General features: G+C 49.4%; 1 protein-coding gene across 3 annotated transcripts in view; it reads left to right on the forward strand.

Annotated features, from left to right (window-relative positions):
- Nucleotides 1-22,953, forward strand: part of DISC1 (DISC1 scaffold protein) — a 361,524-nt gene that overhangs the window by 42,853 nt on the left and 295,718 nt on the right. For 2 of the 3 annotated variants that reach the window (XM_081223881.1, XM_081223879.1), the window contains exons 2-3: nt 10,758-11,740; nt 20,362-20,431. In XM_081223881.1, coding sequence (XP_081080007.1) covers nt 10,758-11,740; nt 20,362-20,431 — 1,053 coding nt within the window. Of the gene's footprint in view, nt 1-5,018; nt 5,212-10,757; nt 11,741-20,361; nt 20,432-22,953 lie in introns of those variants that run through there. The other variant, XM_081223880.1, reaches the window with a different exon arrangement.

The raw sequence follows: 22,953 nt of genomic DNA on the forward strand, positions 1-22,953 counted from the left end.
TCTGTTATAAAATGTTTCCTTACATCTGAGACCAGTTAAGTGACAGGTCACCCTCAGTACCCACCCCCATGCTCATAGCTGCTTAGAGGATCTTTATAACCTAGGAATTATTTAATGCCAGTTTCTGTCTTATTTCTTCACACCAGTGCACCAAGATCCGATATTGGAATGTAGAAAAAAAAAAACCCAAATTTCCTCTTGTTTTCTAGTAGGATCATAGAGCAGACATTTGCAATACGATAATTGTATCATTTTTAAGGTCAGGCATTTAAAGTGGCACAAACCTTTGATGTGGGCTTAAATTCTGAGTATTATAAAAATTTAGTGCCAAGTAGGGACTTCCTTGAAAGACAGTCTAGTCCCTAGGGTACTACTTATGTGTGAAGTACTGACAACTTAAGATCATTTTTTAATAAACACATCTCAAATTTGGCATGCAAAGCGGGGCATTTAGAAGGCTTTGAAAATAAGCCCATGCATAAAATATATGGCATTAAAAAGGTAACTGTGAACTTCACAGATGACTAGCCTGAGCAAAGCTCTCTTTTGTTAGGGTGGGTGTGAGAGCTTGCAGCTCTTTGCTGCAAAAATAAGAGCAGAAACTTAAGTTGTTTTGAAATAACAGCTACAGAGAGGGCTCCTTCTGGTTCATCCATATTTTATTAGGGCAGCAGTTAAAAAATTCATTAGAGACACCCATCTGTAGCTAACAGCACTCTTGAGGGAGTTCAGGTGGTGATCAGATTTTGAGTAGCACTTTACATGGAAAGAAAAAGACAATCGTTTATGAGAATTAATAGCACCGCGGAAAGAGGCTGCTCAGTTTCAGCAAGCCCTTTCACGGCGTTTATGAGCCCGTAACTGCTAAATTCCTCAACTACCTGTTTCAAGTGGAGGAAGGAGATCCAGGGGTAAACAGGAAAGAAAACAACTCAGGAAATTGGATCAGAGAGTTGGGCAGGTATTGGCCAACAACAGAGCATGGGTTGAGTGTCCAGAGACACCACACTGGATGCCGTGTGTGTGTGTGTGTGTGTGTGTGTGGGGGCATGTTGGCCCCCAGGAGCCTCCTCAGTACAGAAAACAGCTTACAGTCAGAGCCGGGGCTGCTCGGGTTTAGCTTTGCCTTGAACTCTGCCTACAGGTGGCCATGTCCAGGTGCCTTGGTTTTAGGATGATATTCCTGTCTTTGCTCTATGCCTGAATTGTAAATAAAGATGGTTTTTGAGTGGTTCCTCTGTGCCAGGCACGGGAGACAAGTTCATAACCTGCTCCACCCTCCCAGCAATGCCATGGGGTAGAGTCCCAGGTGACACAGCAGACAGTGTAAGCAGCAGAGAGGCAAGTAACCCAACAACGCTCACTCAGAAGTGGAAGAGCTAAATTTTAAACTCAGGTAATCTGTCTCCAGAGCCCATACCGTTTCCTACTGCAAAATACAGGTCCATGAATCGTGTGTGTGTGCGCATATGTGCTTTTTAAATAAACTTTTTATTTTGGAATACTTATAGATTTATAGAAAAGTTGCAAAGATAATACAGAGTTCCCTTCATCCAGCTTCCCCATGCTAAAAGCTTTATGTATATGATTTTATATATATATAAAATGATGGTAGTGTCATGGTAGGGCCATTCAAACTAAAAAATTAACATTGGTACAATGAACTAAACTACAGATTTTATTCGAGTTTCACCCACCAATCTCCTTTTGTTGTTCCTGTATCCAATCCGGGATCCCACACTGCATGTTGCATGTGTGGGTTGTGACCCTTAAACACCAAAGTGGGCTGAGTGTTGAGCCACGTTTGGGCCCAGAGTCAGGAGACTGCAGGCTGGGGAAGTGAGACATTGCCCGGCAGCCGCCGGCCTCCCGCCTCTTCCGCATGGGCGGTCACGTCGTGGGACCCAGGGCTCCCATTGTCTGATCGAAAACGGAAACCCTGTGTGGGGAGAAGATTTAGAACAGACATATGGGGACAAGTTTTACATACAGAGCAGACTTTGTCCACGTGTAGCAGTCGGCAGCTATAGCCACATTTCAAGAAACAAAAGAGGAAGATTCTGCAGAGAGACATGGTCTGCAGTTCTGTGAATGTTGTTTATGATGGGCTTGAAATCCAAGTGTGCTAGGAGGTTACACAGGACTCCCCCCTAAAGCAGAGGCTCCGAGCCCTGCTGCCAGTGGAGTCATCAGGGGAGCGTCCCCAGGACCCAGGTCTGAGTCCCCCTCCCCACCTGTGTGATATCATCCGCCTGGGGTGTGGCCTGGACATTCCACAGGAATGTTTAAAAGATGACATTTAAAAGTGGCTCTAATGTGCAGCCTTGTTTGGGAACCACGGATCCAAAGTTTCAGCGTTTCAGCTGCAGAGCTAAAGCTGAGGATGGTGGTGACCGTGAGCAGGGCTGGACACAGGGGCTGCATGTCCCTCACCCAACACCTCCTGGAATCACCAATGACCTCCTTGGGTCCCTTCTGGTTCTTTCTTTCCCGAGCCCTCCTCTTCTTCCAGAATTCCTCCCTAGATGGCGTTGTCCACTCTCCTGCCTATTCTGCTCGCACACGGTGAGTTTCCAACCCTCTTCTCTCCAGCGCAGGGCCCTGCCTCATCCCGCCTCCACCTGGAAGCCCTCCGGGCCTGCACACAGCCTTCTGGTCCCTCTTCCCCAGTGGCCTCGCCCTGCCTGCTCCCAGCCGTCGTGACCTCCTTCTTCACGCTGTCATACCTCCGTTCCTGAGTACTTGCTGTTCGTTCCACCCACCATGGCCTCACCCTCCTTTTTGGCTTCTGTAGCCTCATCCTTTCAGTTCACCTCCAGGGGCACCTCCTCCCTGAGCCTTCCCCCGCCTCCTGTGTGGGGTTGCTCACAGCCTGGTCTGTGTCTGCTTCTGGGTATTTCTGCCTTTGTGCAGGGACCGCAGCTTTGAAAAACTGGCATAGAATATCTCACAGTTATAAAACGTATATATGTGTCTGCTGTATAATTATACATAGGCTTGCATATACCGTTGGAGAATGGTAACACAGTCAGCACCCGTGTAACCACCACCCAGCTTGAGAAGCGGAATATTACCCTCCCGCATCCTGTCCCCCTCCCCCGACCAGTTTATGCTGTTGTTTATCATACTTTTGCTTTTCTTCATACTTTTAGCACATCGTTGTGTCCTGTGTTCCAAGCAGAAGAGTCTGTTCAGTTTCATTGACTCAGGGCTGACACTGTAGCCCATTAAATCTCAATTCAGCCCTTCCAACGGCAAGACTGTTACAAGTGATGTCAGCAGCCCCGGAGTCAAAGCTCCTGGTCTTTGGGTGACCAGGAGGCTGACGGGAGAACAGACAGAGCTTTGCTCTTACAGGGGCCCCGAGCCTGCACACCTGTTGGCGTGTGTACCTGCAGTGCACGTGGCTTGGAAGATGATGGTGATGCTAGATCAGGGTAAAGGGGTTCTGCTCGCCCAGGGCAGGTGATGAGTAATCATATCTGGGGAACAGCCTGCCTTTCAAGGGGATGGAGAGTGTCAGCTTGTGAATTGGAGATGTCGGCAAGCCCGATGCACGATTCTGTGGCGGTTACCAGCTGGTTTGGGGGGCAGATTTGGAAGGGAGGGGGCGGGGAGGACTTCTCCCTTGTGTGACATTCCCTGTCTCTGCTTATATATCTATATTCCTATAAATATTTGTGTATGTATGCACACACTTGCATGTGTCTTTTTATTACACTCAGGCATGTGTGCACCCACGAGTGCGCACGCGCGCGCACACACACACACACACACACACACCCTGGTCCTACCTGCGCATAGACGGTGCTGTTGAAAACATACTTCCTGTTGGACTTCTAGTTTTAGCCCCGACTGAGGCTTAGGTTCTTGAGGATGGGGCTGGCATGTGTTGGGTATGGGGATGTTTTATATGGATATGAGTGTAATAGTGGAAGATGACAAGGAAAAAGAAAGACATTGCAGACCTAAGGGATGTTTTCAAAAATGTAGGCATCTGGGTTACTAGTTAGGATGCTTCTGGAAGGGGTTCTTTGTAGAAAGATTGATATTATCACTCATTTGGCCCTGAAGTATTTCTGTATCTAAATGTTTGTCGGGGGAGGGTGCTGGAGGGTAGGCGTGTGCCTATAACGCTCAGAAGACAGTGGGCTCCTTGCTTGTTGTCACGTAAGAGACCTGGGATGGATGTGGTATGTGGAGCAGAGAAGGACACAGATGTCAGGAGGGCACCTCTCCTCTGTGTGTGCTGCAGGCTTGTTTTTGCCCTTGGTTTGGTGCCTCCTGACTGCTCTCCTTGTGTCCTTTCTTGCTCCCGTCTGGTCTGTTGTCCACAGAGGGATATCTCTTAAAATATGCACATGGGATCCTGTCTCTCTCCAAAGGCCTCCCATCGCTCTTGGGGCAAAGACCCAGTCCCGATGCAGCCCACAGGCACTGCAGTGTCTGGCTCCATCCTGTCCCCTGCCCGTCACCAGTGTCCCCCACCTGTCCCTCCAGCCCTGTTCCTTCCTATCTCAGACTGGTCCCAGCAGCCTCCCCTGGGACCTCCCTATACCTCCCGCTCACCTGTCAGGTCTCAGCCAAATGCCACTACAAGACCCCGCTTGACAAAGCCAGGGGCCCTGTCCCCTGTGGCTGGCCACCACCGATCTGTCCGTCATCCTCCCCATCCGTGTTCATCCGTGTGGTTGCGTGATTGCCACCTGCCCCCTGCCCCGCCCCCAGGATGGCCAGCCTCAGGAGGGCAGGACCCCTGTGATCACTCACCGTGCTTCCTCTAAGACAGGGTGTGGGTCCTCTGAGAGGCAGATGCTGAGAGGGGGTGAGACATGGGAGAGGTTTTTTGTTTTTATCTAATTAATTAATTAATTGTTTTTGGCTGTGCTTCCCCACGGCATGTGGGATCTTAGTTCCCTGACCTGGGATCGAACCCGTGCCCCCTGCAGTGAAAGCACAGAGTCTCAACCACTGGACCGCCAGGGAAGTTCCAGAGACCTGGGAGAGGTTGAGGAAGATGCCACTGAAGGATAAGGGAGGGGGCAGGAGAGCCTGCCGAGGACCCCGGGATAGAAGGAAGGAGGTCTCACAAGCAAGAAAGTTCTGGTCCGGCTCACGGGGAGCTCTCGGGCCCACGTTGGTTGTCAGAGTCATCCTGACCCCCCCAGGCATGGTCCGTGTTCACCCCATCCTTCCCTTCAACCCGAGGAGGTGAGTTTTGGGGTGGCCCATACATTGGGGAACACTCTGGGGCTCAGGGAGTCAGTCCTCTGCTTTGCTGAAGGTCAGAGAAATGTCAGGTTAATCACTGAGCCAACTAGGTGACCCACTCGTTTAACTTCAGATTGAATTCTCCTTCCTCTGTGGTTGGGTAGCCATTCCATCCGCGACAAGTTTTGTGCACGACTTACATCCCCTGCTGGATCATAAGCAGTCTGGGGGCGGGGGCGGTGTCCTGCCCTTGTCTGCACCCCCATCCAGCATTCCGTGTTCAACAAGGACCGGTTTTGTTGATGTGGATCGCACAGTTAAAAGGGAACCGTGGTGAAACTTGATTTATTTCGCACCTGCCCTTGTCTTGCTCACGAGACGCTTATTACAGTGACCTGAAGGCACTTCCGAGGCCCCAGGTGCTCTCTGAACTATCCGAGAAAGATGAACTTGTGCTCAGTGGCTCAGTCAGGTGTTTGTGCTTAGTGTATCTGATTGGGTTCTGGTTCTTGGAAAACAAGTTAATCCACAGGGATGTGTGGTTTCTTTATGACTCAGAACCTTTGGTTCATCTGAACGTTTTATAAAAGTGTATGCCCCGACCATGACAAACAGGATTAAAATTCCTTCCATGCAAACAGTAAATTCATTCATGTTTCCACTGTACATTTATACCCAGTTCACATTTTGTAAAGTGTTTGTGTGTTTGCTTTTCTCTAACTATTTTATGCGTCCTCAGCAGCGGCCTCCAGGCCCCTGTGTTTACCCTTCCCAAGGCAGATGTGCTTTCCGCACGGGGCCTTAGAGTCACTGAGGGACTTGCCCAAGCCCACGTGAGCATTTTGTGTAGATTTTAACTTTAGGGCTTGGTTTTAAGATCTTCTGAGTAAATTCACGAGTATCATTTTTTTTTTTTTTTTTTTTTTTTTTTTTTTTTTTTTTTTTTTTGCGGTACGCGGGCCTCTCACTGCTGTGGCCTCTCCCGTTGCGGGGCACAGGCTCCGGACGCGCAGGCTCAGCGGCCATGGCTCACGGGCCCAGCCGCTCCGCGGCATATGGGATCCTCCCAGACCGGGGCACGAACCCGTATCCCCTGCATCGGCAGGCGGACTCTCAACCACTGCGCCACCAGGGAGGCCCACGAGTATCATTTTTTTTAATTGCATATTTGAGATTTCCTATTCAAAAATGAGTATGATCTGACTGACGTATATTGATGCCTTCTCTGTATACTAGGATTTTCGGGGGGAATTGTAAGGACTTCAGGAAGCTTATAAGTAGCATAAGTTGGGAACAATTTCTATACAGCAGAGAAGACAACTGACAGTGCTGGGTGTAAATAAATTGGGGAGAGGAGTGGTGTGGCCTCGTGGTGAAGGCCTGGGAGCTGGGTGATCTGGACGAAGTAGTTGATAGCCAAGGGGCTGGAGGATGGGAGGGATTTGGAGGGATGGAGGGAGAACATTAGAGGCAGGGCAGACAAGATTCTTGCTGACCTGGCTGGTAACATCGGCTTTCTCCAATTTTTCCCATAAGTTATGTAAGTAGGCGCTCCTGGGTACCTTATCCAGACTGTATATGGAAGCCCTTTGACATCTGGGTTGAGTCGAAGCCCCTGTCTTTCACTTCCCTTCAGTCTCAGAGCTCACTGGGCTGGATGGGGGTGGAGTGGGGATCCCACGTAAACAGGGACCTGCAGGTCTGTGCGATGGGGAGGAAGTAAAACACCTGAGCTCCCGTCCCTAGAACCTGTTATGGAGCGTGGGCTGCACGGGATGGAGAAGGCTGCCTGAAGCTTTGTCTCCGCCCCAGCCTTTCTGGGGCCAGATGGGCAGAACGGAGCCATCTCTGGGTTTGACAAAGAACAAAGGGCACGGCTGGTTTCTGGGCCTTCCCTCGTCTTGCCATGATTGACTTCCTGTACCCTCGAATCTCTGTTCCCAGAGCTGACTGCAGCAAGGTGTCAGGAAGGAATCTTCCTCTCAAGTTCTGAATTGCATCATAACTCTTTCTCAAATGCCGGGTGTGAAGGCAGGGCTTGGATTTCAGGTCAGATTGCAGGCAGGATATATAAGTAGTAATTGGTTTCTGGCCAGAGGGACATCATAAACTTCCTCAAAAAATAAAAATTAAAAAAAAGTGGAAAGGGGAACTTTGGTTATGGGGAACTGGGGTTTTCCCTAGAGATTTCAGAGCAGCTGTGTGCCCCATCTGGGTTTCTTCTAATCGTTCCAGCTCTTTCCAGAGGTGCCCTCCGGATCCGACTCTGTCAGCTCCTCCGCCCCCTCTGGAGGGTGAGGATTGATAGTGTGTGACAGTCTTTGTTTCTGAGGCCACCTTCTGGAAGGCTCACACCCGGAGTGGGGCATGTCTGGTGCACAGGTGGGTTCAGAGGCTGGGCCACCCCCATTCCCGACCACTGCCTCTCACTGTGGCCTCACAGCATCTTACCAGAAACTCCTCCCACCCCCAGGAACATGGGCTCCCCTTGGGGAACTGCTTGGCATGGCAGCTGGACCTGGCCTGGGGAGACTTCGGACCCTTATTTGAGTGGCTTTACGAAGGGCTACTCAGGCCCAAGGGCCCAGAGGCCTTTGCAAAGAAATGAAATTTCAAGCAAATTATTTTCCACTTAGCATTGCTTTTTAACTTCAGAAGGGTTATTTGGGTGATTGGACTTGTATAAAAAAATTAGTTAAAAGTCTCTTTAAGCCAAAAGACAATATAGATGTCACAGGTCTCCGTTCTCAAGATATGAAATTGCTGGATTATTTTCCTTTGGTAACTGTAGCCAGAATTCAGTGTTCTCTCTACTGCCTTTTGGATTCCTTGTTCTTGAAAAACTGTTTTGCCGGTTCTACAGGCAGAGGGGAGTTCGTCCTTCTAGGCCTCCCTTCGCCCTGTCCTGAGCCCCTGCAGCTCTGTGCTGACTGCCCCATTGGTGCAGGCGCGAGAGCCCTGAGGGAAAGGACGGGTCTCCTTGGGACCAGAGAGCATGGTGACGCCATTTGGTCTATTTAATTTTTTTTTATTGTGGTAAAATACATATAAAATAGAATTACCCTCTTAGCCATTTGTCAGTGTCCAGTTCAGTGGCATTAAGCACATTCGCACAGTTGTGCAGCTGTCACCACCATCCACCCACAGAACCTTCCCATATCCCCGAACTGAAGCTCTGTCCCCACTGAGCACTAACTCCCCCTGCCCCTCCAGCCCACTGCCTGCCTCTGGCCCGTGGCAACCGTCTTTCTACTTTCTGTCTCTATGAATTTGACTCCTCTAGGGACCTCAGATAAGTGGAATCAAACTATATTTGTTGTTTTGTGATTGGCTTATTTCACTTAGCATCTTGTCCTCAGGATTGAGGTTCACCCATGTTGTAGCCGGTGTCAGAATTTCCTTCCTTTATAAGGCTGAGTAATTTCCCACTGTGGATAGTCCATGCTTTCTCCATCCATTCATTGAGGGATACTTGGGTTGCTTCCATATTTGTCTGTAGTGAATAATGCCACTAATGAACACAGGTGTACAAATATCTCTTTGAGACGTGATTTCAATTCTTTTGGATATATACCAAGAAGTGGAATTGCCGGACCGTGTAGTAATTCTATTTTTAATTTGTTGAGGAATTTTCATACTCTTTTCAGCTCTACCATTTTATATTCCCACCTATAGTGCACACTGGCTTCAATTTTTCCATATCCTTATCAACACTTGTTATTTTCTCTGTGTGTGTGTGTGTGTGTGTGTGTGTGTGTTTAGTAGTAGCTAGTAGCCATCCTAGTGAGTGGTCCAATTTGGCCTATTAATGATCCCTCTGTACATTTCCTATACATTTTCCATATGTCCTTTTCTACTGATTCCGACTTTGCATAGAAGAAAAGAAAAATAAATGAAGAAAAAAGAAAATTCTTTCTTCTGACTTTTTGTCATTTCAAGTTGTCATCCTAAGTGATATACTTTGAGGCAAAGGGTACAGAAAGAGCATGTGTTTGGGGCTCAGATGGGCCCCAGTCTGTCCGTCCATCCATGCATCCAGCCATGCATCCATGCATCCATCCATCCATCCATCTATCCGTCCATCCATCCATCCATCCATCCATCTATTCTACCTTCCCTCCATATATCCATCCATCCATTCATTCATTCACCATTTATCAAGCAACTTAAATGCAGGGCATGATCATAACACAGTGGTACCCTAGATGCTCAGTGCTGTTTGTTTACCATGACGAGGATGCTGGGAGCATCTGTGTTCTGGGAGGTGGGGAGAGATGCGTGGACCCGGCGGGGAGCTGTACTCCGCTTCTTGCCACAGGCTGTGTGTATGTACGGCTGTGCTTCATGCTGTCTGCTCCTGCTTTTACCCTTCCCATCCAGTCTCATTTGAGGTGCGGCAGGGCCCCAAAGTGAGAGCGCTGTGTGGGCTGAGTCAGGAGACTTTGGCCCTGGTCACTCGGTCACTTGCAGCTGTTTAATTTCTCTGAGCCTCAGTTTCCTTAATTATAAAAGGAAAGTTATAATTCCTGGTCTGCTTGATTCACATGACTTTGGTTGGGAGCAAAGGAAATAAATGTGGATGAAGACACATCATGAGTAATGGGGTGCTTTAAAATGTTGAAATAGTAACTAACACTTCAATCACACTTACTATGAGTGCCAGGCACTGTTCTGAGCTGCCTGCCTGTAGTAACTCATTTAGTTTAAGGCTCACAACCACCCTAGGAGAGAGGTACTGTGCATATTTCCATTTTACTGATAAACAAACTGAGGCACAGAGAGGCTAAGTAACTTGTGGAAGGTCACACAGCCAGCAATGGCACAACCAGGTTTGAACCAGGCAATGAGGTGCCAGAGCCTATGCTCTCCAACTGCTGTAGCATCATGCCTCTGAGAAGTATCAGCGATTTTCGTTGTTTCTATCCCTCTCGCATAGCTGGGAAGGGAACACAGCCCCTGGTTTGGAGAACACAGCAAGCAGGGCCTCCTGTAATTCCCTGTGAGATGAATAGATGGGCATAGATTGTGTCTCTGCCAGCTTTCCACGGTCCGCAGGTGTGCAGGGACATGGGTAACTCAGATGATGAAACCACACGTACGTGTTCAGAGAAGCCAGATAGGTGACTGGATCTCATCTGGGGGAGCGCGCTGGCATTCGGCTTCAGATCGTTTGCCTTCCAGACCACTCCAGGGTGAAAGTGCTGATGCTCCTAAAAGACCACCAGGCAGGAATGCTGGAGGCTCAGAGGAGCTGCCGACATTGTGCCTCCAATGTGCCCGCTGACGTGTCGGCATAAGTCACAGCAGTGCCAGACGTTCTGCTCAGCAGAGGAGCTGGGATGCTGTGCTGAGTCTGCACATCCCAGGCGGACGCTTCCCAAGGATAATCAGTTTTCATACCAGGTTGGCCTGGGGACCACTGAGCCAGCATCTCTGACAGATGCCCCGAGGGATGACCTCTGAACCCGGGGATGTTCTCCAAACGCAGTTCCAGCTGAGCCAGGGAGATGTGCGTGTTTACGGTGCTGTTTTCTCTTTCTTCCCAGGCAGCGAAGATTGCTTACCACCGGCAGCGTCTTTTCGGAGGAGGCGGCTGGCACGGAGGCCGGGCTACATGAGAAGCGCAGCTGGGGCCCGGATCGGGTTCCTCTCCCCGCCAGTGGGCGCCCTGTTCCGGGCCCAGGGAGGGGTGCACGGTGAGGAGTCCCACTGCGCTGAGTCCAGGGCCGGGCCATGTGGCCTTGACCCTGGAGGCCAGTGGCGAGGTCCCTCGGTCGGGAGCCCCGTTCCCAGGAGCACAGCAGCCTCGGCTCTGACCTCCGTGGGCCACCGAGGCCTGGCTGTGGTGGCCGTGAGAGGAAGCCCAGGGCTCTGTGGGACTCAGCCTAGGGCTGGCACCACCCTGCCCAAGAGGCTCCCCAGGCCGTGTGGCCCCGGGGACGCCGGGTGTCCGGGGGAGCTGCCATCCATGGACAGTCATGAGGCCCAAAGCCCTCGCCGGGAAGCAGCCTGGACCAAAGGCTGTATGTCCCCAGAGGATGTGAGGGGCACCAGCTGTGGCCTCGGAAGTGGCCCCAAGGCCCTCTCCACCCCTGCCGGCTCTCAGGATGTCTTCACCTCCAGCTTTAGTTTCATTCGCCTCTCCCTGTGTTCTGCTGGGGAACGGGGAGAAGCAGAAGGCTGCCCGCCATCCAGAGAGGCCGAGGACCCGCGTCGGAGCCCCGAGGAGACGGAGGCCAAGGCTACCAGCTTGGACGGACCCCGCGAGCACCCTCGGGTCCTCTCCTCCCCCTTCGCTCTCAAGGCCCCTCAGGGCCTGGCAGATGCTGCCCAGACCTCGGGGGGCGGCCCCAGGCTGGAGTGTGAGACGCTTCCCTTGTTGGACACGGATGCCACCTCCTCCCGCGCCCCGGATCCCTCATGGTTCGAGGGCGGCAGCTCGGGGGACGCTCACCGTTGGGACCCTCTGCTTAGCAAATGCGAGCTGGCACTGTTGCACTGCCTGCAGGGCCAGCAGAGGCGGCTGGAGGTGGGTGTCTCCCCAGCCTGTGGGCTGGTGGTGGTCACGGCTCAGATTAGTTCTGGACGGAGGGCAGGAAACAGCACTTCTGGGCTTGCCCAGCTCCCCGCTGGCAGCTCCTTTGCCGGCTGGCTGCAAAAAGATGTTGCCTCACTGCTGTCTCTTCTCTTTCAGCTTGAATTCGAATCTGTTCTCATTTTCTCTGTCCCTTAGATGCTCAGGTTTGTTGCCTGTTGGGCTGCAGGTCCTCTGCAGTTTCTGGCCTGAGCGATGCGGGGTTAGCTCAGCTGAGCTTTGCTTTGAAACAGGGGGTTGGGGCCAGGGAGCAGGGGAGATGCAGCTGGCTGGTGTGTGGACAGGGTTGAGGGATATAAACACAGTGTTGCTCTGAACTGGCGGCGATCCAGAGCTGCTTCTGCGTTTACAGCACTCATGTTGTACTGTAGTCGTGGGAACTTCTGACATAGAGTCGGGAGACTTTGTTTCTGGTCGCTAAACCTCTCAGCCCCTCAGTTTCCTTATTTAGAGCCGATAACACCACACGGGATTGTTCTGTGGTTCAAGTGGGAATGTAAGTGCTTTGGGAATTGGGACAGGCTGTATAGATGTCAGTCCTAGCATCATGATGTTGCTGTCCAGCCAGTTATCTGAGGGGTGGGTACACCTGGGAGTAGGCAGGGGTGTTCTATGCCGAAGAGTTCCCAGAGAAACCCGGGCAGAGGCGCTTTGTGGTGAACCATTGGCTCGTCCTGTTGAAAGACTGTTTTTCTTCTGGGGTGTGTGCATGAGTATGTGTGTGCATGTATATGTGTGCATGTGTATGTGTGTGCGTATGGGGGCACGTGTACGTGTGCGCACCTGTGTGTGTGGCATATGTACACGTAAGCAGGGAAGTAGAGCCCATCTTATCAGGATTTAGAAGGAGTACCTGAAAATGTGAGGCTCAGGTTCATTTCCAGCAACTGATCTCATTTACCCTCGATCCCTTACCTGTGGCCTGATGTTTCTGGCCCCATCCCTGTTTGTCCTGTCCCAGTCCAGCCATTGACTTGTCACCCAGGGAGATAGTGCAACCAGGCCAGCGTGGGGTCTCTGTTCCCAGGTGATGCGTGGAATCTTTGAGCCAGATGTGTTCCGAACGGACGCCACTGTCTTCCCCACCAAACCCGCTCTAACGGGCCTTGCTGTTGATCTGTTATTGTCGATTCGAGTTAATACAATCCATCCGGCTCCTGAAAGGAGCTGCAGCCTCTTCGACACCTCCCTGCACCTTGCTCCCCACCTCTGCTCCGTCTCCAAGCTCCGTCAGTCCTGCAGCTAACCCGCTCTCGCGGTCATGGCCACGGCCCCTGCCTGGTTCAAATCCTTACCTTTCACTTGGGTCCTGCAGCAGGTTCCTGATGTAGTTACCTTCCTCCAGTGTCTCTCTTCCCCAGTTCATCCTCTGCGTGGCCAGCGGCGTTATCTTTGGGAACACTGCTGGGATGGCGTTATTCCTTGGCTTAAAGCCTCGGGTGGTTTGTTGCTTCTCTCGGACGGTCTCCAAATTCCTCATCCTGATAATCGAGACCTTTCCCGACCTGCTCCAGCTGCCCGGCTATCCAGATGCCTTACTGCTGCCGGCTCAGCCACCGGGGGCTGCTTCCTGTTCCTGTGCCTCTGGCCTCTGCCCGGAATGACCTTCCTGCACTGTGCCACCTGCCCAGCTCTCCTTATCCCTTTTGGTGTGACTTCAAAGCCACTTCCATGTGAGAACTCTCTTACTGCCCGAGACCAAATGATTCCCTCCATTCTCTTCCGTTCCCACAGCCCTTTGCACGTGCCCCATTACAGCACTCGTCACGTTAATAATCCTTTGGGGTCCAAGTTCCTCACTTGACCATGAGCTCCTTAGCTACAGGTCACTTTGCTTAGACATTTTTGGATGCCTGGTGCCTCGCATACTGCCTGGTGCTTGATTAACTTCTAGTTTTAGTGAAATAATTTATCTTGCTAAGATGGGACACAGGTATCTAACTGACAGATTTCTTGGATTAACTGCCTGAGACATAAGGAGAGATGCTGAGAGTTGCACATACAAGGATCCAGACACTCAGTAGAGGTTTGCATCATTGTGCTTTTCAGACTCTAAATGCCAATTTCCAACACTTTATTTCTGAGAGCTTTAAAAAAAAATCTCGGTAACATATCTGCATTTCTCCGTTTCAAATATCCATGTTTTGACCCAAGCCAAGCAGAAGTAGAATGCGGTTATAAAGACTAGCCTCCCTACCTCCCAAATAACTAAACAGACAGAAACTTGCTTGGCAATGGGTCCGCTGCAGTCAGTTCACAAGATCTGGCCCCCTGGGTTTTGGTGGCACCAATAGTTTTTCCCTTCCTTTTAACTCTTCTTACCCAGATGTAGATCATGTCCTCCTGTGAACCTAGGAGTTTTGGTAAATTGGAGTCTGTGAAACCCTGAGTAGATGTGCTCTCTGGGGGCCCAGCTGTGCCACAGGTTCACCATGCCAGTCTCTGCACCACCGAGACACTGTGGGGCCTGGGAGCTGGAATTCCAGGGTCTGTGGCTGGGGAGAACCACCTTGACTCACCTTTTGGATTTCATGATTTTTAGTTGTAAAAAGAAAGAAAACCCACCCTAGATATAGCTCTTCTTTTGTCCTTGATTGCCCACATGCAGCTTTTAAAAATGAATAATTGGTCATAACCCACTGGAGAGTTATTTTGTGGGGTCTTGGTTACTGCTGGTTCACCTGTGGGCTTGCACTCCTGGCAGGCTGGTGGGACTGCCTGGGTGGTAGCCCAGCGCTTTCCTTTCCTTGCTGTGTGATCTGAGGTCATTTGCTTCACTGTTCTGTGCCTCAAGACGCTCTTGTAGAAGGTGGAGGTAACCACAGCCCCTACCTCATTAGATTGTCGTGAGGATTAAAGTGCCCGTCCATGTGCAGGGCTTCAGACCGGTTCTGGTACCTAGCAAGAAACCAGAAGATTGCTCATTACATCATTAGAGAAATAGCTCAGATTAGGAGAATTTGAATTCTCATTTGAATTCTCATTTGAATTAATTCAAATTAATTCAAATTTGAATTCTCCTAATTCAAATTAGGAGAATTTGAATTCAAAAAAGAATTCAGTCGTCTCCCCACAGTTCACATTAAACTCGTATCTTGTCTCGAATGGTAGGCTCTGGACACAGTTTATCTGTTGTTTAAGTATCTTTGTTTATGGTAATCCAGCACCTGGACAGCGAGAAACATGATGCTGCTTCCAGCGATTTGAATGTCTGATGTGTGGAGAGGGATGACCTTTATTCAGGGCGGTGGGAGTGACAGAAGGGACTCGGGCCAGGGTGTAGGACTAATAGGAAGGCAGATTTTGCTTCAGGTGGAGGAAGAGGTTCCTGACCATGGAGTTGTGTGTGATGAGGGAGACCTTGCTTTTTCCATTATGTTTGTGTGGAGACCCCAGATTGCTCATTTGGGCTACAGGACTGGGGAGAGGTTTGGGCTCTTCCAAAAGGTCCCTTGAAAGATTGGGATTCTAGTGTTCCGGCACCTTTCAGATGTTATATTCTACTTCCTTCACCCCCTTTCCCCTCTCCTTAAGTAAAAATGCAAATCTCAGGAATTTGAGTTTTAGCTCCTTTTAAATACAGTCCATCCTCCGTATTCGTGGATTCTGTATTTGGGAATTCACTTACTTGCTCAGATTTATTGAAGACCAAAGTCAGTGCTCACAATGCTTTGCTGGTCGTTTGTGGACATGCACAGAATGGCTAAAAATTTGAGCCACCCGACATGCAGTTTCTAGTTGAGGTCTTGTTTCAGCTCAGACTGTAAACTAGTGTCCTTTTGGTGGACTTTTTTTTTTTTTCCACATCTTTATTGGAGTACAATTGCATTACAGTGGTGTGTTAGTTTCTGCTGTACAGCAAAGTGAATCAGCTCTATATACACATATATCCCCATATCTCCTCCCTCTTGAGCCTCCCTCCCACCCTCCCTATCCCACCCCTCTAGGTGGTCACAGAACATCGAGCTGATCTCCCTGTGCTATGCGGCTGCTTCCCACTAGCTATCTGTTTTACATTTGGTAGTGTATATATGTCCATGCCACTCTCTCACTTTGTCCCAGCTTACCCTTCCCCCTCCCTGTGTCCTCAAGTCCGTTCTCTATGTCTGCGTCTGTATTCCTGTCCTGCCACTAGGTTCATCAGTACCGCTTTTTTAGATTCCGTATATATGCGTTAGCATACCGTGTTTGTTTTTTCTCTTTCTGACTTACTTCACACTGTATGACATACTCTATGTGCATCCACTTCACTACAAATAACTCAGTTTCTTTCCTTTTTTGGCTGAGTAATATTCCATTGTATATATGTACCACATCTTCTTTATCCAGTCATCTGTTGATGGACATTTAGGTTGCTTCCATGTCCTGGCTATTGTAAATAGAGCTGCAATGAACATTGTGGTACATGACTCTTTTTGAATTATGGTTTTCTCTGGGTATATGCCCAGTAGTGGGATTGCTGGGTCGTATGGTAGTTCTATTTTTAGTTTTTTAAGGAACCTCTATACTGTTCTCCATGGTGGTTGTATCAGTTTACATTCCCACCAACAGTGCAGTTGGGTTCCCTTTTCTCTGGTGGCCTTTTTTTTTTTTTTCAAATTTGGTATAAAGTTTTTAAAAAAAATTTATTTGTTTTTATTGGAGTCTAGTTGATTTACAATGTTGTGTTAGTTTCAGGTGAGCAGCAAAGTGATTCAGGTTTTTTGTTTTGTTTTGTTTTGTTTTTTTGCGGTACGCGGGCCTCTCACTGCTGTGGCCTCTCCCGTTGCAGAGCACAGGCTCCGGACGCGCAGGCTCAGCAGCCATGGCTCACGGGCCCAGCTGCTCTGCGGCATGTGGGATCTTCCCGGACCGGGGCACAAACCCGCGTCCCCTGCATCGGCAGGCGGTCTCTCAACCACTGCGCCACCAGGGAAGCCCAGTTGTTTTTTTTTAAATTTTTATTTGTAGTGCCATGCTTTTCACATGTTTTGTTTTCTTTTTGTTGGTGATGTCACTGTTTAAGCTGGCCCCCGAGCACAGGGCTGGCAGTGCTGTCTGGTGCTCCTGAGCTCAAGAAGGCTGCGATGTGTGTAGTGGCGAAAATGCGTGTGTTAGGTGAGCCTCGTTCAGGTGTGAGTCGTTGTGCTGTTGGCCGTGAGCTCAATGTTAATGAGGCGGAAATAAATATCAAATACGGCATCTTTAAACCGAACCACACATGAAACAAGATTATGTGTTGATCAGTTGGCAAAATATTGTGACCTAACCCAGTATTTCCCCTGGAAGCTGTGGTTCAGTATTTGCTAACTGAGCATTCCCAGCGATTCTATAGAACATAATGATCACACCTGAGAATCGACTACATTTTACACTGTTTAGGAATAGCCACCCAGGGACATTGCCAGGAGTTGGGTGGGGCTGAGAAAATCACGATGAAAGGAAGTGCTCACTGGGGTGCAGAGGAGGGAAGTGGGGAGGGCCCTGCGTGCTGGGTCCCACCTGAGGTTGTGGAGCTGGAAGAAACGGAGAGAAAGTGCCTGCCTCACCTGGGCTGTGTCGCTGGATAAGACACACACATCAGTGGCTGTGCTTCCAGCCAAGATGGACATTCACGCGCATCCCAGGGCATCAATTCAGGGTCCTACCGGGATAGCTGGGTGAGGGGGTTAGGTGAGGTGGGCACTGGTTGTCAATCTTTCTTTGACCTTCTTTCCTGTATTTCTTCTGCGTCAACTCTAGGGTTGAATAACCCCATCATTTGGATGTGGTGGTGGTGATGCTATAACTTTACATGGCAATTGAACCTGTCCTCCATCCCTAATATATGAGACTAAGTGACTGGCACAATCGGTACCTGTCCCATGGACCAACTCAAGGATAAACATATTTATTTACTCATTCTTTCATTCTTCCGGGAAGCGTTTGCCTACTACTCATCGTACAATACTTTGTGCCTGGCTTTGGAGGCTGTATTAGTTGGAGTAGGTTAGTAACAGGCAGCATTGCAATACGAGAGGCTTCACGTGACACAGCTGTGCTTCTTGCCTACACGTCATGTTCCGCAGGGTGGCTGGGGGCTCTGCTCCGCCCCTGAGCCACAGGCCCCTCAGTCCCTGAGACGAGGAGAAGGCTGAGGGATCCACAGGAGCGGTTCCGTGCTGCAGTGCACGAGCCACCTGGGTCCCTTCCATTCACACCCCGTTAAGCAGGAACTGGGAGGGGAGGAAGTGTAATCCTTCCGGGAGCCCAGGTCAGCGGAGAACCAGGTAAGGGTGACCGCTGCCATTTCCTACATGGATGCAAAGTAGTTTTTGCCCTCCAGATGCTCAAGGTTGGATGGAGTGCACAGACACAACTAAAAGGTCCCGTATGCTAAAGAGCCCACACGCAGCCACGAAGATCCCGCGTGCCACAACCAAGACCCGGCTCAGCCAAGTAAATAAATAAATGTTAAAAAAACCCCACAACGCAACAAAACAAAACACAACAAGAGCTGTCACCTGGTGTGATAAGTACTAAGACAACTTCTTGTAACTCCATCCTTCAGTGGCTCAGACCCCAAACCAGACAGCATCCTGTTCTTTCTCACCCCACACATGAGATCTCGTAGCGAATCCTGTTGGGCCTGTCTCCCACCAGCTGTCTTCTGAGCGTATCCACGATTGGATCACTTCTCATCACTTCACCGCTCCCGCTAGAATCCAAGCTACCGTCACCTCCTTCCTGGGTTATATCCAGGACCTCCTCCCTGGCCACCCGACTTCTGCCCTTGCCCTTGGCAGTCAGGAGGAAACCGTTCAAACATATAGCCCATCATGAACTCTTTCGCTCAAAGCCCCCCAGCAGCTCCTATGCCCCTCAGAGTGAAATCAGAACTTTTATTTATTTATATATATATATATATATATATTTATTTATTTATTTAGGCTGCATTGGGTCTTCGTTGCTGTGCGCGGACTTTCTCTAGTTGCAGCGAGCAGGGGCTACTCTTGGTTGCGGTGTGTGGGCTTCTCATTGCAGTGGCTTCTCTTGTTGCGGAGCACAGGCTCTAGGCGTGTGGGCTTCAGTAGTTGTGGCCCGTGGGCTCAGTAGTTGTGGCTCGCGGGCTCTAGAGCGCAGGCTCCGTAGTTGTGGCGCACGAGCTTAGTTGCTCCGCGGCATGTGGGATCTTCCTGGACCAGGGCTCGAACCCGTGTCCCCTGCATTGACAGGCGGATTCTTAACCACTGCGCCACCAGGGAAGCCCCGAAATCAGAACTTTTAAATGTTTAAACGTCATGTTTCTTTGTCCCACATTCCTCATTACCCCTCTGACCTCATCTCCTACAATTTCCCCTTTAACCAAGCCTCTCCAGGCCCGGTGTCCTCCTGCTCTACTTTGCTGAGCCCAGAGCACTGCTGCCTGGAGCCTTTGTGTCAGCTCTTCTCTCTCGTGGAATGTGTTTCTCGCGGAGAGCCTCACGGGTCACTCCCTAACCACGTATATGCATCTTTGCTCAGATGGCACCTTCTCAATGAGATTTGCAACCCCATAGTCTGCCAGCATTCCTGATCCCCCTTGACGTGGTTCTACTTTTTCCTTCTTTCATGATGCTAATCCATTTCTAAGGCTCCATAAAACTTACTTATTATGTTTACTTTTTGCCTTCTTACACGAAATTGTAAGGCTAGAGGGCTAAGAATTTCGTGCTGTTATCTGCAACCCCTCAAACACTGCCTGACACTTATAGTCAATATTTGTGAAATGGCTCGGATCTTGTGAATAAGTACAAGTACAGGTGATGATGGCCAGAGACAGGAAGGACTTTTAACATGGACTGGCGGGGGTGACACCTGAGCCAGGTGTGGAAGGAGAGGTAGGTGTGAGCTGGCAAAGGATGGGAGGAAGCAGGTTTTCAGGGAGCAAGCTTACATCCACTCACCCATAGGCTAAAAATCTCCCTGCAGAAAATCCCGGGGCCTCCTGTTGAGAAGAGAAATAATTACAAATGAACACACGTTGGTGATTCGCAGACAAGTGATGGGATCGTTGAGTCCACAGGTGTGTTAAGCAAGACAGTGCCCTTTTCTGTAAGGGAAGGGGTGTGAACCGTAGGACGTCTTTGGTAAAGTCCTTCTTTTCATTCTTGCCTAGCCCTCAGGACAGCCTGTCAAGTTGAAGTTCATGCTTTTCTTCTCTTGGTTTCTCTTCTAACGTTGGTGTGTTTACTTCCATAATTTTAATGTGGTGTTTTGAACAGGAACCCTTTGGTCAGGTCAGGAAATTTGTATTCCTTTTTATTATGCATTTTTCACACAGGTAAGGGTACAGCGTGATGTTTTTGTTTAAAATAACATTCTAACTCTTTTCGTGGATTTTATGCTCAAATTACACTTTTCTCCGTATAACGTTTTTTTGGAGAAACAAATGCATCTGGCATCGAAAAAACGTACATTTGTGGTTCTTTTTTTAAAGGAGAATAAAGTGGTTCAGCTTCGAAATAGTTTCTAAGTGTTCTTAGCTTTAGCAAAATAAGTTTGTGTGAATGTGATTGTAATTTGGTTTTCCTTTTTTCCCCTTCAAACCAACATAGGTAAAATCCTTAGGATTAAAACTTCAGAAACTTCAAGAAAAAGCGGTTGAGGAAGATGATTATGACAAGGGTGAGTTTTACTTTGCTTATTGCTTCTTTCTTCCTTTTACCCATAATGTCCAATTTCTCTTTCCCTTCTTACTTACCCCTATCCTCCACACCCCAAATGAATCACGTAATCTGGTCCTTTGATCACCTCCACTCAGTAACAATTGACTATTTTACAGCACTGTTATTTTGTGGATTTCAAAGCCCTTGATGAGCAATAATCCTTTGGGTCATAAGTATAACTTTATTGATTGTCCAGAAACACTCTGAGTACTGGCACAATATAAGTTATATTAACTCATCACCTATCTACCTAAGGTGTGATATATCTAAACGTTATTCACGAATTGGAAAATGTTTGTTGAACACCTACGGTGTGCTCGGCACTGTGGAAGGAATAGGAGAGTAAGGTGGACACAGTATCTGACCTTGGGATGCCTGTGAGTATGAGCCTTCATGGAGCTTTCTGACTTCATGCTCTCGGGGACCAGGTGTAGGAGATGGGATGAGCTCAAGAGATGATGCCAGGCTGTGCCAGTGGGCACGAATGTATCCAAATTCCCATGTAGATGGCCTGAAGTAGCCAAGCTGGAAAGGAGAAGTCATAACATGACGACGGAAGAGTTGGTCAGAAGCCCGAAAAAACAGAATGAGGCACCCAAATAGGAGTTGGGTTATAGCAGACGAGGGCAGTCATGGCAGCCGAGTGGACACAGGGTGGAGTATGTGCAAGGGAAGGTCGCAGGTATGGTTGGCTTGGGAAGGATTTTAAGGACGCAGGTGCCGACTGCAATATCTCACCCCCATTTCTGCTGGGTCAGGGGAAAAGAGAGGGCCTAAAAGGACTTCCAGCTTCCCCCAGCCACTCATGAACTTGAGGTAGACTGCTGGTGGTAACCAAGCTTAGCACACCGACGTTTGGTCTGGAAATAATGTAGATCTAAGGATCCCCAGGAAGCTGGGTAGCCTTGAGGTTTGGTCTTCAACCTCATGGGCCCATATTCTGGTTTCCCAGGGGATTCATCACAGACCATTAGGAAATGGGGCGCTACAGGAATGGGGTGAGCAACCTCCACAAGGAGGGTGCAAATCCTATTCTAGGAGACATCCAGAGCTGATGCTGTCTGGAGTCCTCATACACCTTTGGGGTGGGGCTTAGAGAGTGATAGGGGGTGGGAGGAAGGAGAGGAATTTGGGGATGGAGGCGGAACTCTGTAAACTCTGCCACTTCTCTTTGACAGGCCGTTTCGATTTCAGAATGAGGCCAGATGGAGGATGAGGGGTGTGGGAGAGGAAGCAGGTCCGAGGCTTGGGGAAGTAGCCCGTTCCCCCCGCCCAGCTGTAGACCAAGAGCAGATGAGCTGTTCCTGAACCAGGGTGCCCCGGGGGGCTTCTGTCTCCGGAAGACAATTACACCTCGGTTTTGAGGCTCCCAGCTGTGGCACACGTTTATTTTCTCTTCCACGGGCTGAGTCTTGGTTCCTTTAACAACGCGGCTCTCTCTGTAACACACAAAGCTTCTGACACAGGTGGAAAACCACGCCCTCTTTTTCTGATCAAGGAAAACTCGGACATTCTGGACGTGGTTCTCTCGATGGGCTTCATTAAATGAAGGCCTCACTTCTTTAGTCTTTTCTCCAAATGTCCCTGAAACACCTCAGGGGACGAGGTTGAACGGGACACACCTCACAGGGAAGCTAAAAGGATAAAGGCACCTGTATCCAGTGTTTCTATCTTTTTTCCTTGTTTGTATGTCACTGTGTACCGAAGGAAAAGTTTTGGGGTAGGCCCAGCACTCTGTGCTTTACCAAGCCTTCCAGGTGATTGGGGTGCATGTTGACATTTGGGCAAACGCTGGTGTAGGACTTTCCTACATGGAGAATCAGGCCTGTGGTACAGTGGCCAGCTGAGTCCGGCAGGTGGGGTTCAGTCCATGGGCCGTGTCCCTCCTGGTGGAGGTGGCAATGTATCTAGGCCCTAAGGGGTGAGTAGGATATGCTGGAAGGGCATTTTACAGAAGGGCCAAGAGCTGGAAGAGCCACCACTGCTATAAGCCACCATCCCAAAGTCTGCTTGCCTTGAAAAGAGATTTGAAACTGGCTATTGTCTGAAACGGATCACTGCAGGGCCCAGTGCATGGACATGGACTAGCACATAGTAGGTGATCAATAAATTCCCATAAACTGATTGCTATGGCATTAGGGAAGTTTGGGCAGCGTTGAGGTGGAGAGCTTGTTGTCATGAGATTTGTTGAGATAGGATTTGAATACAATTTCCTTTCTCCTCTAGTTTATGCAGGGTTACTAATAAACATTTTCAGAGTTGCTGAGACTTTCTTGCCACTCAGCATTTAGTCTTCGTGTGGGCTCCCTTCTTCTGTTAGGAGCAGCTGTGCAGCTGTGCTCTGTCTCTGGGGACGGCGTCTGCCGGTCCACGAGGTTAGCCAGTAGCATCTAGAGGGTGACCTTATCCCCTTGTTTTTTTTTGCTTTTCTCTCTTTCTTTCTAGATTCACTCATTAAAATGACTTTGTGTTCCAGAGCAA

The sequence above is a fragment of the Mesoplodon bidens genome (genome assembly GCF_964165515.1).
Source record: "Mesoplodon bidens genome assembly, chromosome: 1".
In the NCBI taxonomy this organism is placed as follows: Eukaryota; Metazoa; Chordata; class Mammalia; order Artiodactyla; family Ziphiidae; genus Mesoplodon; species Mesoplodon bidens.